The sequence below is a fragment of the Epinephelus lanceolatus genome, chromosome 6, assembly GCF_041903045.1.
Source record: "Epinephelus lanceolatus isolate andai-2023 chromosome 6, ASM4190304v1, whole genome shotgun sequence".
Lineage (NCBI taxonomy): Eukaryota > Metazoa > Chordata > Actinopteri > Perciformes > Serranidae > Epinephelus > Epinephelus lanceolatus.
The window spans coordinates 28,305,363-28,318,966 of record NC_135739.1 but is presented as its reverse complement, the minus strand read 5'-3'; the positions used below and the strand labels follow the sequence as shown (position 1 = coordinate 28,318,966).

Genomic DNA, 13,604 nt, shown 5'->3' with positions numbered 1-13,604 from the left:
AGCGCCCATTGGCCCACCATTGCTCTCACGTGGTAGTAGCTTGACCTGACAGCCAATCAGAAAGCACAACAGAGGTTAGCCCCTCCCTAAAACATTGACTGGGAAATCTTGCTCCCACATGATGAGCTTCATTATAAAAAATATTGCCAGATACTCACCACCTAACAAAGTATTTACCTCTCATTAATACAGGGGTGTTAAATTTATTTTAGTTCATGGGCTACATACAGCTCAGTTTGATTTTAAATGGGCCAGACAAAAAAAAAACAAAAAAAAACAGTGCATAATAACCTGTAAATAACAACACCTCCAAATGTTTCTCTTTCTCTTGGTACAAGCACTTTCTGAAAATGTTCATCCAATTACAAAACAGATGATAAACCGCCTGAGATGTCTTAAGAGAAATAAATGTAATTTGAACAACATGCCTCAGTTTTTAAATGTACATTTTTCCATACATTTCCACTCTGGCATCACCACGCCAGTCTGAAGTGAAAGCTGTTGAATAAGCATGTTAAATTACCCCCTGCCTTACAAACTATTTGCAAATCTTAAGTTTTGGCAGTGTCTTACCAATAGGGTTCCACCAATATTGTTTTAAGACAGAAGTCTGATACAGATTCTTCTGTGCTGAAGCTGCTGATTGACAATCTTTTGCCAATTTTTTGACAATGTTCCATATATTTAAATATGACCACAATAAGTATTCATTGTCACTTCAGAGGACTGTATTCTGGTCAAGTTGGGGGAAAAAATCAATACAGCGTAGTATCACAGTATTTTATCATCACACAGGGCAAAGTATCCATTTTTTAATATGTAAATTATTAATATGACAAATACAAATCAAACTTTAGGTAGCCTACTAGAATATTATTATCAATTGCTTTTTCAGTCCACTAGATACATTTTGCTGCTACAAAAATAATGGTTGAAGTGAGATGAAGAGACTGAAAACTTTATTTTATTAGACAAAACAGATGTTGCAAAGTTTTCCTCTGGGGACATAATTTACATTGAAAAAAGGCAATATATTTTGTCCCAATACTCAGCATATCGCAACATATTTACAATCGTAATAATATTGTATTTTGACTTACGTATTGTGGTCTGTGGAAAGCCTGCAGCTTTTTACATGAAGTAGACTACTCACTGTTTAACTTGCTCCTCAAACCTGACTCCTCTTAGCCTTTATATGAGCATCAATATTTGGTGTGCTGAGTCATCCAGTGGGCCAGTTCTGGCCTGTGGGCCATATGTTTGACACCCTTGCCTTAATACATCCAGTGATTTAAGTACATGTATTTCCTATATGTACTGATCTTACTCCCTGCACAGTGAAGCCCATGGGACAATTAACTGTCCTGTTCTCCAGTTCAAGTTTATGTATCATTCCACCTACTAAAAATACAGCTGGATGAAATAAAATTTCTCTCAGGACCAGGGTATAAAAACAAAGGGTTGGAATCAGTTAAAGATAAAGGCATTGAGAGGCACTGTTGCATTTTCAAGCTTTTGGTTTACTAATACATGGTCTTAAAGCTGTAATAATGCTTCCTTTTTATTGGAATCAGTCTAGTCTTCTTTGGTGTTCTTTTGGTGCCCAGGTTTGTGCCTTTTCAGCATATTCAGTATTTCTCATGCAACAAGATACTATAGTAATACCGAAATCAGTACATCCTGTTTTGTGACCATCACAGATTATCAAAATAAACCTCTAAGTAACTGTTATTTGTTACAGCTGGAGGGAGACCTACATTATAATTAGCTCAGTGGGTTTGCTGGGTCTTGATTTCTGTGGTCCTCCTCACACCTCACTGGCACCTGCCTCCTGGACTCCTTAGTTACCTAGCAACAACAGCCATGGCAACTGCCACAGCACCAGCTACTTATGGTGCTAGAGAATGGGATGCTGATGAGATGCAGGGAGCATTTTTTGCTATCGTGGAATATTTTTTATTCAATGGTAACTTGAGGAGATTTGTGTAAAACAGACATGAAAGCATTTAAAATATTACAATTCTAAATTACCACGAGAGGATACCTTCCTATTTTTGATCCTCCCATGTCTTTAAAACAAATGTGAAAATGCTTTCAAGGAACTTTTCCAAGCATTCAAGTAAGCCTAGTAAAAACAGCACTGTTACAATATCTGGTATACCAGTTTCAACCTAACAGATTTAAGGAACCAACCAAATTTAAGGATAGATATAATCTCCTCAGCCTGGCTGTGGCCCTGATGAAGATCATCTGTGCAACGATTCTTAAGTGTTACATCCCACAACCTGTGGCCCCATCTCAGCTTATTAGGTATTATACATCTACACACTGTATGGTGACAGCCAATAAAAATAATTGCAAGAATAGTGCATCCATTAATTCGCCACTTGAAGTAACATTTGCAAACTTGGAATAAGTGGACGACCATGTGATGTGATTCTGCCATTAGCTGAATAGCTTTAGCCTATAGGCAGAAAGATTTTTTTATAGACAAGACAAAAGTTGATTCCAATTTAAAATAACTAAATAAATAAATACAATTTTAAAAATGAAAACAAAAATACATAAATTAATAATAATAATAATAATAATTATAACCAGTGGTAATATTTTTTAATATATTCTGAAGACAGCAGTGTTTTTATTTTTATTTTATTTGATTATTTGTTTTAAGCAAAGGCCTATATCCACTGATTATCTCACGTCACACGGCAGCAGGGGGCAGCTCTTCCCATCCACAAACTGTACCGGGAGGTTTCAGTGGTTCAGCCTCACCGACAGCTAATGGATTAAAAAACACGCTGCCATCCGGCAGAGCTCCGGCGCGTCTCCGGGCGCTGTCACCAATATTTCAACATGGAAGTGAGTGCTGGAACGTGCAGATATATTGGATCTACCCCTGAAGCACACAGAGAGATATGCTGTCAGTAGGCTAAATACTGGCCGCCATGTGGAGGCTACCTACAGAATCCAGATAAATTAGATTAGTGGATTGACTGCAACAGATTATAGCTCTCCTAGTTCCTCGATGCTTCATAAGAAAACCTCATCAATCTGATCATATTTCAAGCGGGGTTTTTGGAAATATAAAGGTAAGCATTTTTTCTTTCATGCCACCTACTTCTCTTTTTACTTGGTCTGGATTGTTTTGTGATATTAGCCTATACTTTATACTGTAGGTTATTCACAACAGAGAAGAGTTAGGTCGCTGCATATCAAGTTTGATTGCAGTTAACGGAGACAAACGGGTAGCTGAGTGTTACTAAATTATTACATTAATTTTGATCCATCAGTACAGTAGACTGAAGGGGAAAACATTCTGGCCCATGCTTCATTTGCTGCACCAGACCTCAGTGAGTGGCCTATTCAACTCGCTTTATTGTTAATAGTGAATAAATGGGCACCATTAGCTTTACTCTAAACACCAGTTTGCTGAGTGGGCAAAAGTGTTAAAACTGTCCAATTTGAAAAGCTGAATTTTGTACAAAATGCACAAAGGGTTCAAAATATGTTTTAAATAATAATAAATTATGTTTTGCTGAACACTGTTATGGATTATCCCATTAGTTGTTTTTAGAGCTTTGTCTTCATACAGAGCAACATGCAGACAGCAATTTGTCTTAAGGAGTGTAATACTATAACACAGTCCTTTCATGCTGAAACTGTCTTGCAGAACTCCCTAATAAAGATATATTTCAAAGATAAACATTTAGCACTACTTATTGATTTAATTGTAGCACACATCAGCAAGCTCAGAGAATCAGGATTCAGTGTTCAGTGAAACATAATTTAGAAAGCAAGGTCTGTCAACAGTGAACCTGCTGTAGTTGTTTTTAATCCCCATGACAGTCTCTGCTGTTTTCTTGGCACCAGTCCACGCTGTGTGTGTCTGACCTGCGTAAATCGTTATATAACAGCCTCCTGCGGTCACTGTCAACAGAAGACACCTACAGTAGTGACCACAAGAGGAACTCACTGCATCATACAGTATGGTGTCCAAATGTCCAAGCACAGGAAAGCAGGCCTATTCAATAATGAGACAAAACACTAAGACATTACTGTAGGCCTGACAAAGTGCTTTCTACTATAACATAATATTCTGTTCCATCAGTTAGGGAAGCAGCATTGTGACTGTGAGGAGGTCAGGTCAGTCCTTGGATCAGCTTGATAATTGGGGTGTAAAAGGTGAAATAGTGGACCTTGCCTTTTCCTCCTTGCTGTCAGGAGCTGCCCTTTAATGAGACAGTTGACACCTGGCTGCTGCAGTGGCCACCAGAAGACAATGGTTTGACTGGGCAGGCACTGTCAGGCGTGATAATAACATTCTTTGAAAAGATTCAAGATTCAAAAGAAGAAATAACACAATCTTTCTCTTACAAATAAAAAGCTAAATTGATATGCAATAAGATGCACCATTGCTCAATTGAAAACATACATGGTTTTGCCATTACTTGGTCTGCTATGACCAGAACCTTATGGTGGCTAATGTTTAGACAAATCATACGGTGTAACTGATTTTACTCTTTAGCAATAACCATTGTCTCAGAAGGGCAAGTAAGACAGCGACTTCCTGTTTAGGGAGTCCCAAGTCCTGTACCAAATGTGGTCTAGTTAGTAATGGTGTGGCCTAATCACTGCCATCTATGCATTCCACCAAACTGGATGAATGATGATATGCCCTACAAGTGAGAACTGGATGAACATGCACTTGCATCATGCACAATGTAGGCTATTCTCAAAGCCTGAATGTGCTCTACTCACTGAATAATATGCAGTATACAGACTAAAATAGAATGACAAGGGGGACCGTGATGAAAAAGTTTTTAAAGTTGAGGTCTAATATATGAGGAGGACAAGAGAAATCTGGCAGTTTAAAAAAGTGGCATGGTGGATGAATGAGAGTTTTTACACTTTTAAGGGTAGAAAAGGGTTTTGGGATTGGTTCAGCCCATGATAGTAAAAGATATATCTATTCTAGTGTCTAATGTCTAATGTAAATGGACTCTAAGAAACAGACTGTCACCAGAGTAGGCTGTGGAAGAGAGAAAAAATAATTGCATATATCACAGGCCACACCTTGTGCCTGGGTAATGAGTGCCTTTTGATGTTAGAATAATATTAGCAGTAAATGTGTCTCTCTCATAATGGCCTGCTCAGCCTCCTCCAGTCGCTTCGCACACAGCACTGTACAACACCGCTGTTTGGATAAAGGATGTGCAAGTATAAGCAGAAAGGGCACGGGAATAGCCAGCAAAGCAGGAATGCTGTTTTGCATTGTGTCCGTAATCCCCAGATGAAAGCGGCCGCTGATGAGGTGCAAGTGCAGAAAAAGATGCAACAAAACTGTTGCCGTACGGTGTCTCTGTTTTCATGGAGAGAAGAGATAAACAGATTGTGTTGTTTGGACTTAGACTGAGAGGCAGAGAGTATAATCCCCTCTAGCAGGGAGAGGAGCAACAGGGCAGCAGGATAATGCCACCAGCAGAGAGACTTGCAGACCCTGCTTGGCTGCTGTGCTGTTGCCATGGTTGGTAATCAACAACAACCTAATATGCACTGCATTCTGTCCCTGCAGTATGTATGGGACATGCATTATACAGTCTCATCTATTCTTTGGATATTAACTTCTCTGATGGTGAATTGTTCAGCTTTCTAACTTTATTCTTTAATATGATTTAAGAAGCATACCCACAGGGCTATAGTTCACAAAAAGTACCATTGTTGGTTGCTCTGTGGTTTTGACAGACTGTATGGCAGTGTATGTCAGCGCAAAGTGATCACATGGCATACAGCTTTAACTCAGGGAGCTATTACTGGTCGCATCTATTAATACCTCCAAAGTCTGCGCTGAGGCAAGATGCTGTTCAGTTACGTCTGACAGAAAGTCTCAAGGGTTTCAGTTGTAATTAGACGCAAGATTGTAAAGGCACAAGAACTTGTTTACCTCTTTCAGTGGTACATTTAAGGTTCCCAGATGCTCACTTGATGTAGAGATTTAACGATTTCTGAGGATAAATAGGAGAAAGTATGACATATCCCTACATTAGAGTGATAAGAGCGATTGTGGAGCAGATGCTTACACTGATATTTGGTAGTAAGAACATTATGGTAACAATGTACTGTGTGATGATCTTTTTAAAGTAAGTGTATGTACCAGTAGTGCACATCAATGCAAAACTTAAAGATCATACAGATCCATCATAAAACTCTCAGTGGTTGTGTTATCAAAGAATTACAACAAAGATACGTACAATAAGAACTTGTCTTTTTCTGGCCAGATACCATTATCTGCTTATTTGTATATTAATCAGCACACACAATTTATGGTATACATTGCTGATATTTTTTTTAATTTAAAGATTCTTATGCCTCCCGGTGGGCGATACCCATGGCCAGAGGCATTATGTTTTTAGGTTGTCTGCCCAGTCATACGTAGGTTCACAAATTCTCGTGAACCCAGTATCTCAAGAAGGCAAATTTGGCACAACTGTCCACTTGGACTCCACAATGAACTGATTTGGCGTTCAAAGGTCAAGGTCACTGTGACCGCTTATATCTCAACCTATGTCTAAACGCTATATCTCAAAAACACCTTAGGGATTTTCTTCAATTCTGCACAAATGTCCACTTAGTCTCATCAATGAAATGATTACAATTTGGTGGTCAAGGTCACTGTGACCTTACGTCTGTCTCATGAACGCAATATCTCAAGAGGGCCTTGAGGGAATTTCCTCAAATTTGTGTTCACTTTGACTCAGGGATTAACTGATTAGAATTTGATGGTTGAAGGTCAAGGTCACTGTGACCTCAGAAACATAACACTGCCTATAACTCAAAGAATTCATACACTAATTATGAGAAAATGTCACACAAATGTCTAATAGGATAAGATAATTTAGTGATGATATTTTATATGCAAAAGGTCAAAAGTCAGCTTCACTGTGACATCATAATGCTCTGCAAAAACACTCTCCTGGCCAGTATTCAATGTCGTATCTCAGGAACAGAAGGGGAGACATTTGGTCAGATACTGAATTGTTGGGTGTCCATCTTGAAACTGATTGTATAGATGTTATGTGCTGTCAGATTAAAGATGTGTATGAAGAGACCATGTTTTAGAATATGTGGCTTCTTTGCAGCAACATCCATATTTGAAGCATTGTCTACTGCCATGGCTACATATGAGTCTGGACAGATATGGATGTAAACTGTAACTGCAGCTTAATTCATTCATTTTTTTAGCTGTTTTCGTGGCTGTCTTTTGTCTTTTTCAATCTGAATTTGCTTCAACAGTTAAAATACTTACAAGTTCATTGCTCTTGATATAATGCATTTGAAAATCACAGGTATTAAATAAATACATTTGGATTTTTTTTATATGTTTGCGATAAGCCAGTAGTGGTCAATAATAACAGACCTTAGATTTATCAATCAGTGGGTTCATCTAGGCTGTTAAGCTTCACATAAAGATATTTTACTAGTTTTTACTGGCCTTATAGTCTATATAAGTTCTTGCTTGTGGTTCCTTTAATAATTTATGTAACTTTGGCTTTTCTGTGACCTTGTTTCTGTCATGTTTACATGTGTGTTTTTGTATAAATGTAATCCCTACAGAGTGGCAGCCATGCTGACCAGCTTTATGGAGGGTCTTCTCTGCTGCCTGACCTCCAAGTCTGCCAACGTTGTGGTTCCTGTAGAAACTTCAGAACCGGCTGACGGCTACGAGTTTGTGGAGGTGAAACCAGGCCGCGTACTGCGGGTTCGACATATAGTCCCTGACCGGCCGGTGGTGGAGGAACCCACTGGGCCGGGTGGGAGTGTAAGCTGCAAACGAAAGATCACAGTATACCGTAATGGACAGCTATTCATTGAGAACTTGGGTGACAGGGCGAGTGCTGAACTTAAAAACTGCCAGAATGGGGAGACAGAACCAAACAGTACTGTAGAGGTTGAACTGACAGACTGTGGTAACTCCTCACCGCCCGTCAGCATCCCTGAGCCCAGGTCTGAGTCTGGAAAAGATGGAGCAGCTGAAACAGGAGCAGGAGGAGAGGCATCTGCTGCTGGACAGACTGACCAGTCGCAGCAACCCAGGAAGCGCAGGCGGAAGCCCAAGCGCACAGTAGTGATTGACTGTGAGAGGAAGATATCAGCTTGTAAAGGGACACATGTAGACGTGGCTCTGTTCTTCATCCATGGAGTGGGAGGCTCCCTGGACATCTGGGGAAGCCAGCTGGACTTCTTTTCCAGGCTGGGCTATGAAGTGATCTCTCCAGACCTAGCAGGTCATGGAGCCAGCTCAGCACCACAGATAGCTGCTGCGTACACTTTCTACGCCCTGGCCGAGGACATGAGATTGATCTTTAAGAGATATGCACGCAAGAGGAACATTCTCATAGGACATTCCTATGGGTAAATTTAAGATCTCTGCATTAATATAACACACAGTTGAGTATAGAGAGGGTCCAGAAGGCTTTAGGGTATGTGGGAAAAAAGTGAGAACTTGAAAGATACTGAGGACCCCAGACAAGCAATACATCATTTGTATTTACATATGTCATTTATGTATAATATAATTACATCACTTACAGCATCAGTGAACTGAAGATTGACATAGTTGGATACAGTTTATAATTACTGTATGCTCTAGTAATTGCGTCTGTCTCATGAAAGCAATGTACGCATGTATTTTAATTACTTCATCAAAGTTATGTAACTTGTTACATTTTTAAATTAATTTTCTATCAAATGTTTTAAACTGGGGAAAAAATGTCCAGAAATAGGCTTTAACAAAAGATGGGTAAAAGTTGCAAAGACTTTTTACCAAAATGAATATATTAGGATGCAACCCCCTTGCAATCACCAACATTTTGATAAGTAACTGTGATTTAATTACATATTTTTCTAAGTAGCTGCAACTTAATGCAACTTATTGTTGCATTATTTATTTTGTAACACTGCCTGTTCTGTTCTGCTCTCCTAGTGTGTCGTTCTGTACCTTCTTGGCCCATGAGTATCCGGATCAGATCCACAAGATGGTGATGATCAACGGCGGTGGTCCCACAGCTCTGGAGCCCAGCCTCTGCTCCATCTTCAACCTGCCCACCTGTGTGCTCCACTGCCTCTCCCCGCTGCTAGCCTGGAGCTTTCTCAAGTAAGACAGACAGCAACACCATGTCCATCAGTCCAAAGATCTTATATTTAATCTGACTGACAAACTAACTCCACAGCTGTAATCAAGTGAACAAGAACTGTTTCAACTGACACACCCAAACATTTATGTTGTTGGCTACAAGTGTGATATTTATGCTAATTCTCCCTCCATGTGGCGCTGTGTTGTGTTCATCCCACCCACAGTTCAATGTCATCGTAATCCTGTTTTTGTTTGTTTTAAGCCATTTGTAATTTAGGTAAATCTCCTCTGCTCTGCCCCCTACAGGGCCGGCTTTGCTAAACAGGGTGCCAAGGAGAAGCAGCTGCTAAAAGACAACAATGCCTTCAACGTGTCGTCCTTTGTGCTGCGTGCCATGATGAGTGGCCAGTACTGGCCTGAGGGGGACGAGGTTTACCATGCTGAACTCACAGTGCCCATTCTGCTGGTTCACGGCATGCATGACAAGTTTGTCCCTGTTGAAGAGGACCAGCGCATGGCAGAGGTGAGTGGGCCACTTCAACCCACAAAGCCCGGGATTCAAACTGGGAAACTGACCCTGCTTAAGACACTCCAGTCATATTGTGAACCAAATGTTTGGTTAGAGTGAGAGAACAAGATGGTCAAAATGAGTCATGTTTGTGTCTGGATCATAAGAATGAAGATGAAAAAGGACTTAAGATATTTTATTTTTAGATGGTTTAGGCCCTAAAGTACTAAATTCTTAACCTTTGATCTGTTGTATTTGGAGATTAATCCTCACCATTTCCCCACAAAACTCAAACATTTTTCAATAATTTTTACCATTTCTTAAACTATATAATACCTATTATAAGATTTTTTTCTTATTATAATCAAATGGAAAAAGGCTCTCTGAAACAAAGGAAATCAATTAAAAAATCTCAAAGTGACTATAACTAATTATTAATAATTAATAGATCACATAACTGTGTAAAATGAAACAATAAAATGGCCTGTTATGGATCACTGTCTCTGCTCTCATCAATCTTGTATCCAGATACAGCAGGAAGCTGTTCTCAGCAAACAAGCTGTAATAAACCCACTGTACACGCCCTGCTCAGCACCAGACAGCAGATGGATAAAATGAGCACTAGCTGATGAACATAATGGAGGATGTGGTGCTGATGAGCCATATATTTCTCTCAGGAGTTGGTGGAGACCAAAACTGAGCTTAAAGGAGAGTGATTAAATATCTCTGTGTCTGCTGTGTGTGGAAAAAGGCAAATATTTGCGAACAAACTTGCCACATAATAATTTATATGCTGATAGTGTCAGTCAGTGTTGTGTTTTCAGCTTGTTTCCAAAGCCACCCAGTGACCAAAAAATGTTATTGCAGGTTTAAGGTGTTTTTTGGTCATCAGTGGTCAACAGTGATGTAAAGCATGAGAAATTTGAAACACTGCAACTACATACGACTACCTGAGCTTCAAGGACTGTTGTGTAGGCTGTTTCTCAACTGGAGCTCTGAGGACCCTTTGTGGTCTGTGAAATAGTAAAATATATATCATAAAAGGGCGGCACAGTGGTGCAGTGGTTAGCAATGTCGCCTCACAGTAAGAGAGTTCAAATCCAGGGTGGGGGGTCCAAACCCCAGGGTTGGGAGCCCCTCTGTGCAGAGTCTGCATGTTCTTCCCATGTCACCTAGGGTTTTCTCCAGGTACTCCAGCTTCCTCCCACAGTCCAAAGACATGTAGGTTGATTAGTGACTCTAAATTGCACATAGGTGTGAATGTGAGCGTGAATGGTTGTCTGTCTCTATGTGTCAGCCCTGTGATAGTCTGGTAACCTGTCCAGGGTGTACCCCACCTCTCACCCAATGTCAGTTGGGATAGGCTCCAAAAAGAGGCTTTATGAAAAGGATTACAACATTTTAACATTTACTTCAGCTGAAGCTGAACCATCACAACCTCTCTGTTTCCTGTGTGGAGAGGTTCTGCAAGGATGCTTAGGGCTGCTCAAAATATATAGGAGGTCCACAAAAGTTTAGAACTACCAATGTAGAAGACCAGATTACTCCCTTCAGTGAACTCAATGATGTAACATGGTTACACCTCCCATCAAAATTACAGTAGCTCTTGTTCAACTAGCTTGAGAGTGTCATTTCTCGATCTACAAGAGTACCTTGGAATTCTGATGAAGGGCACTTCTGATTGAGAGACTGAATTGCTCTTTGATTTAATTTATCATAGTATTTGAATTGTTGAAAAACTCATAGACATGGGCTGTGATTCAGAGGTCTAGAACCAGGCCAGGCACAAAACATAAAGTGGCAGCTGTTTGTTCTAAATTGTATCTAACTTATTTTTTATTTCTGCTCATAACTTTCCTTCAGATCCTCCTCATGGCCTTCCTGAAGGTCCTGGAGGATGGCAGTCACATGGTCATGATGGAGTGCCCAGACGCTGTCAACACACTCCTGCATGAGTTCTTGCTCTGGGAGCCGGCTGCCCCTCCACCGCCAAAGAAAGAGTCCAAAGCACGTCCAGAAACTGCCAAAGCTCAATTTGACAGTACCAAGGCTACATCTGACCCTTCCATAGTCCGACCTGCAACTGCAAGGCAGACCTCGGACGAGAAGCCAGACAGCAAGGCCAAGAAATGACTGAAAGTTAAAGCTTTCAGTGGTTACTACATGATATCATGGCTGGCCATGTACTGGGGTCCTGATAATCTGAGTCGGTTGTAGCTGTTGAACCTGATGCTGAGCCAAGAGGAGCCAGTTCATCTGAAATGGTCTAGCTAAATGTTGGACAAGTGAAGGTGTGACGCAATGCAGAGAATTCAAGTCTGAGTCCAGTTATATCAGCTGCTGAGCTGAAGGACAGAGGAAAAAGGAGCTCCACTAATGGATGCTGGAGTTTCACTCTTCAGCTGACAGCACCCTGTCCTCAACATACAGCAGGGTGGATGCAGCTGTGCCTTGAAGTGGAGGGTGGTGATGATGACAGGGTAGGCGAAGCAAGAGACAGAAACGGTAACATACTGCCACGAGGGTGAACCAAGTTCTCAAGCTGGAAAAGTGATAAAACTTGAAGTGTAGACAAATCAAAAAGTTTCACCTGCCACACACTGACAGCTACATTTTAGAAAGAATAACACTTGATGGCCTGGTCTGACTTATGCCATCCCTAAAATGTGGAGAATAAAAGGAATGGTTTGTATGAAACATGCTCTTGGTGACAACTGCTACACTGCCCTACGTAAAGCAGCAGCAGAGCCTAAACCTTTTGGACACTAGCTGGATATTAAACTAGCCGAATGTATTATTATGTCAAATTGTGTCATGATGAGATAGGTGTGTGTCAGAGGAAGTTTTGTTGCACGGATTTTCTATTGCACATGATGGATTTCAAACCTCACTTCTTGTGAAGGGGAGAGTTTTAAGTGGGCAAACAGTGTTTAATGATACACACAAAATTGCACTGAAAACAACTGGGTATGCATTTCTTGATTAAATATGAACATTTAGTATTTTGAACATTGTTTTTGTTCTTCAGCACCTCTACAATGTGAACCAGAATTTTAAGTTTGCACAATGCATTAGCTGTAGCCTCACCTACTACTACAAGACAGAAGTGAAAGTAAACGTGTTGCTTCCTAGAATTCAGGGAAATGTGTTCAGTCAAGTGTGTCCTGTTTAATGTAGCAATAGTTGAGTCTCAGCAGTGACTCATAAACTCATATAGACAGAACTGGCCAAACACACAAACCACTTAAAGAGCTGTTAAACAAATTATACGAACACTTACATTAAGATGCATCAGGGTAGTGCAACAGCAGGGTTTAACAGACAACATGAAATATTTTGCATGTAGCCGTGTGCTGGCACTGCAGCACCTTTGATATTTCAAATCTATGACAATCAGTGTCTGATATACTATATTATGAACTTCCATGTGGTATTAGAAAGCAAGTAGTAAATGTTTAAATGGTTTCTGTATTTCCTGCACAAAAAACTTTGTGTATGCAGCTGTTTAATATATAAATATAATTCTTCCTCAAACCCATTTTTATTTTTTTGGATAGCAAACTGTCTGCGCTCAAAGATTTGAATGAATGAAGTTATTGTTATAAATAAATAATAAGCATTTATTATTTATTACCAAAACTTTGCTATTCTGCAATGTTTGTTTTTTACCTTGACAAGTGAAGTTTAGTTCAAATATAGTGGCATTAAATTGGTACAAAAACTGTATTTTGACACATCTTTAAATATAGGTGAGTCTGTATCATAAGACTGAATTTATTCAACATTTGCACCTTAACACCAACAGGGCAGATAGCTGGAACTACAGTAGGGAGCTGTTAAATCCTCTATGATGGTTTTTTGACCTCTACAGTAATGTGTGTATGTCTCAACGTTAGCCGAAATGTTCTCAGTGCTGCCGTAGTTCACAAACCTCTGAGCCTCTAACACAGAATCAGAAGTTTG

At 40.0% G+C, this 13,604-nt stretch overlaps 1 protein-coding gene across 1 annotated transcript; it reads left to right on the top strand.

Moving 5' to 3' along the window:
• Positions 1 to 2,760: 2,760 nt before the first annotated feature.
• On the top strand, positions 2,761 to 12,640 carry abhd8b (abhydrolase domain containing 8b). The gene is made up of 5 exons (XM_033621035.2): positions 2,761 to 3,092; positions 7,615 to 8,412; positions 8,984 to 9,154; positions 9,440 to 9,656; positions 11,505 to 12,640. The coding sequence occupies exons 2-5, from the start codon at positions 7,625 to 7,627 to the stop codon at positions 11,772 to 11,774; spliced, it is 1,446 nt and encodes a 481-aa protein (XP_033476926.2). The 5' UTR covers positions 2,761 to 3,092; positions 7,615 to 7,624; the 3' UTR covers positions 11,775 to 12,640.
• Positions 12,641 to 13,604: the final 964 nt, after the last annotated feature.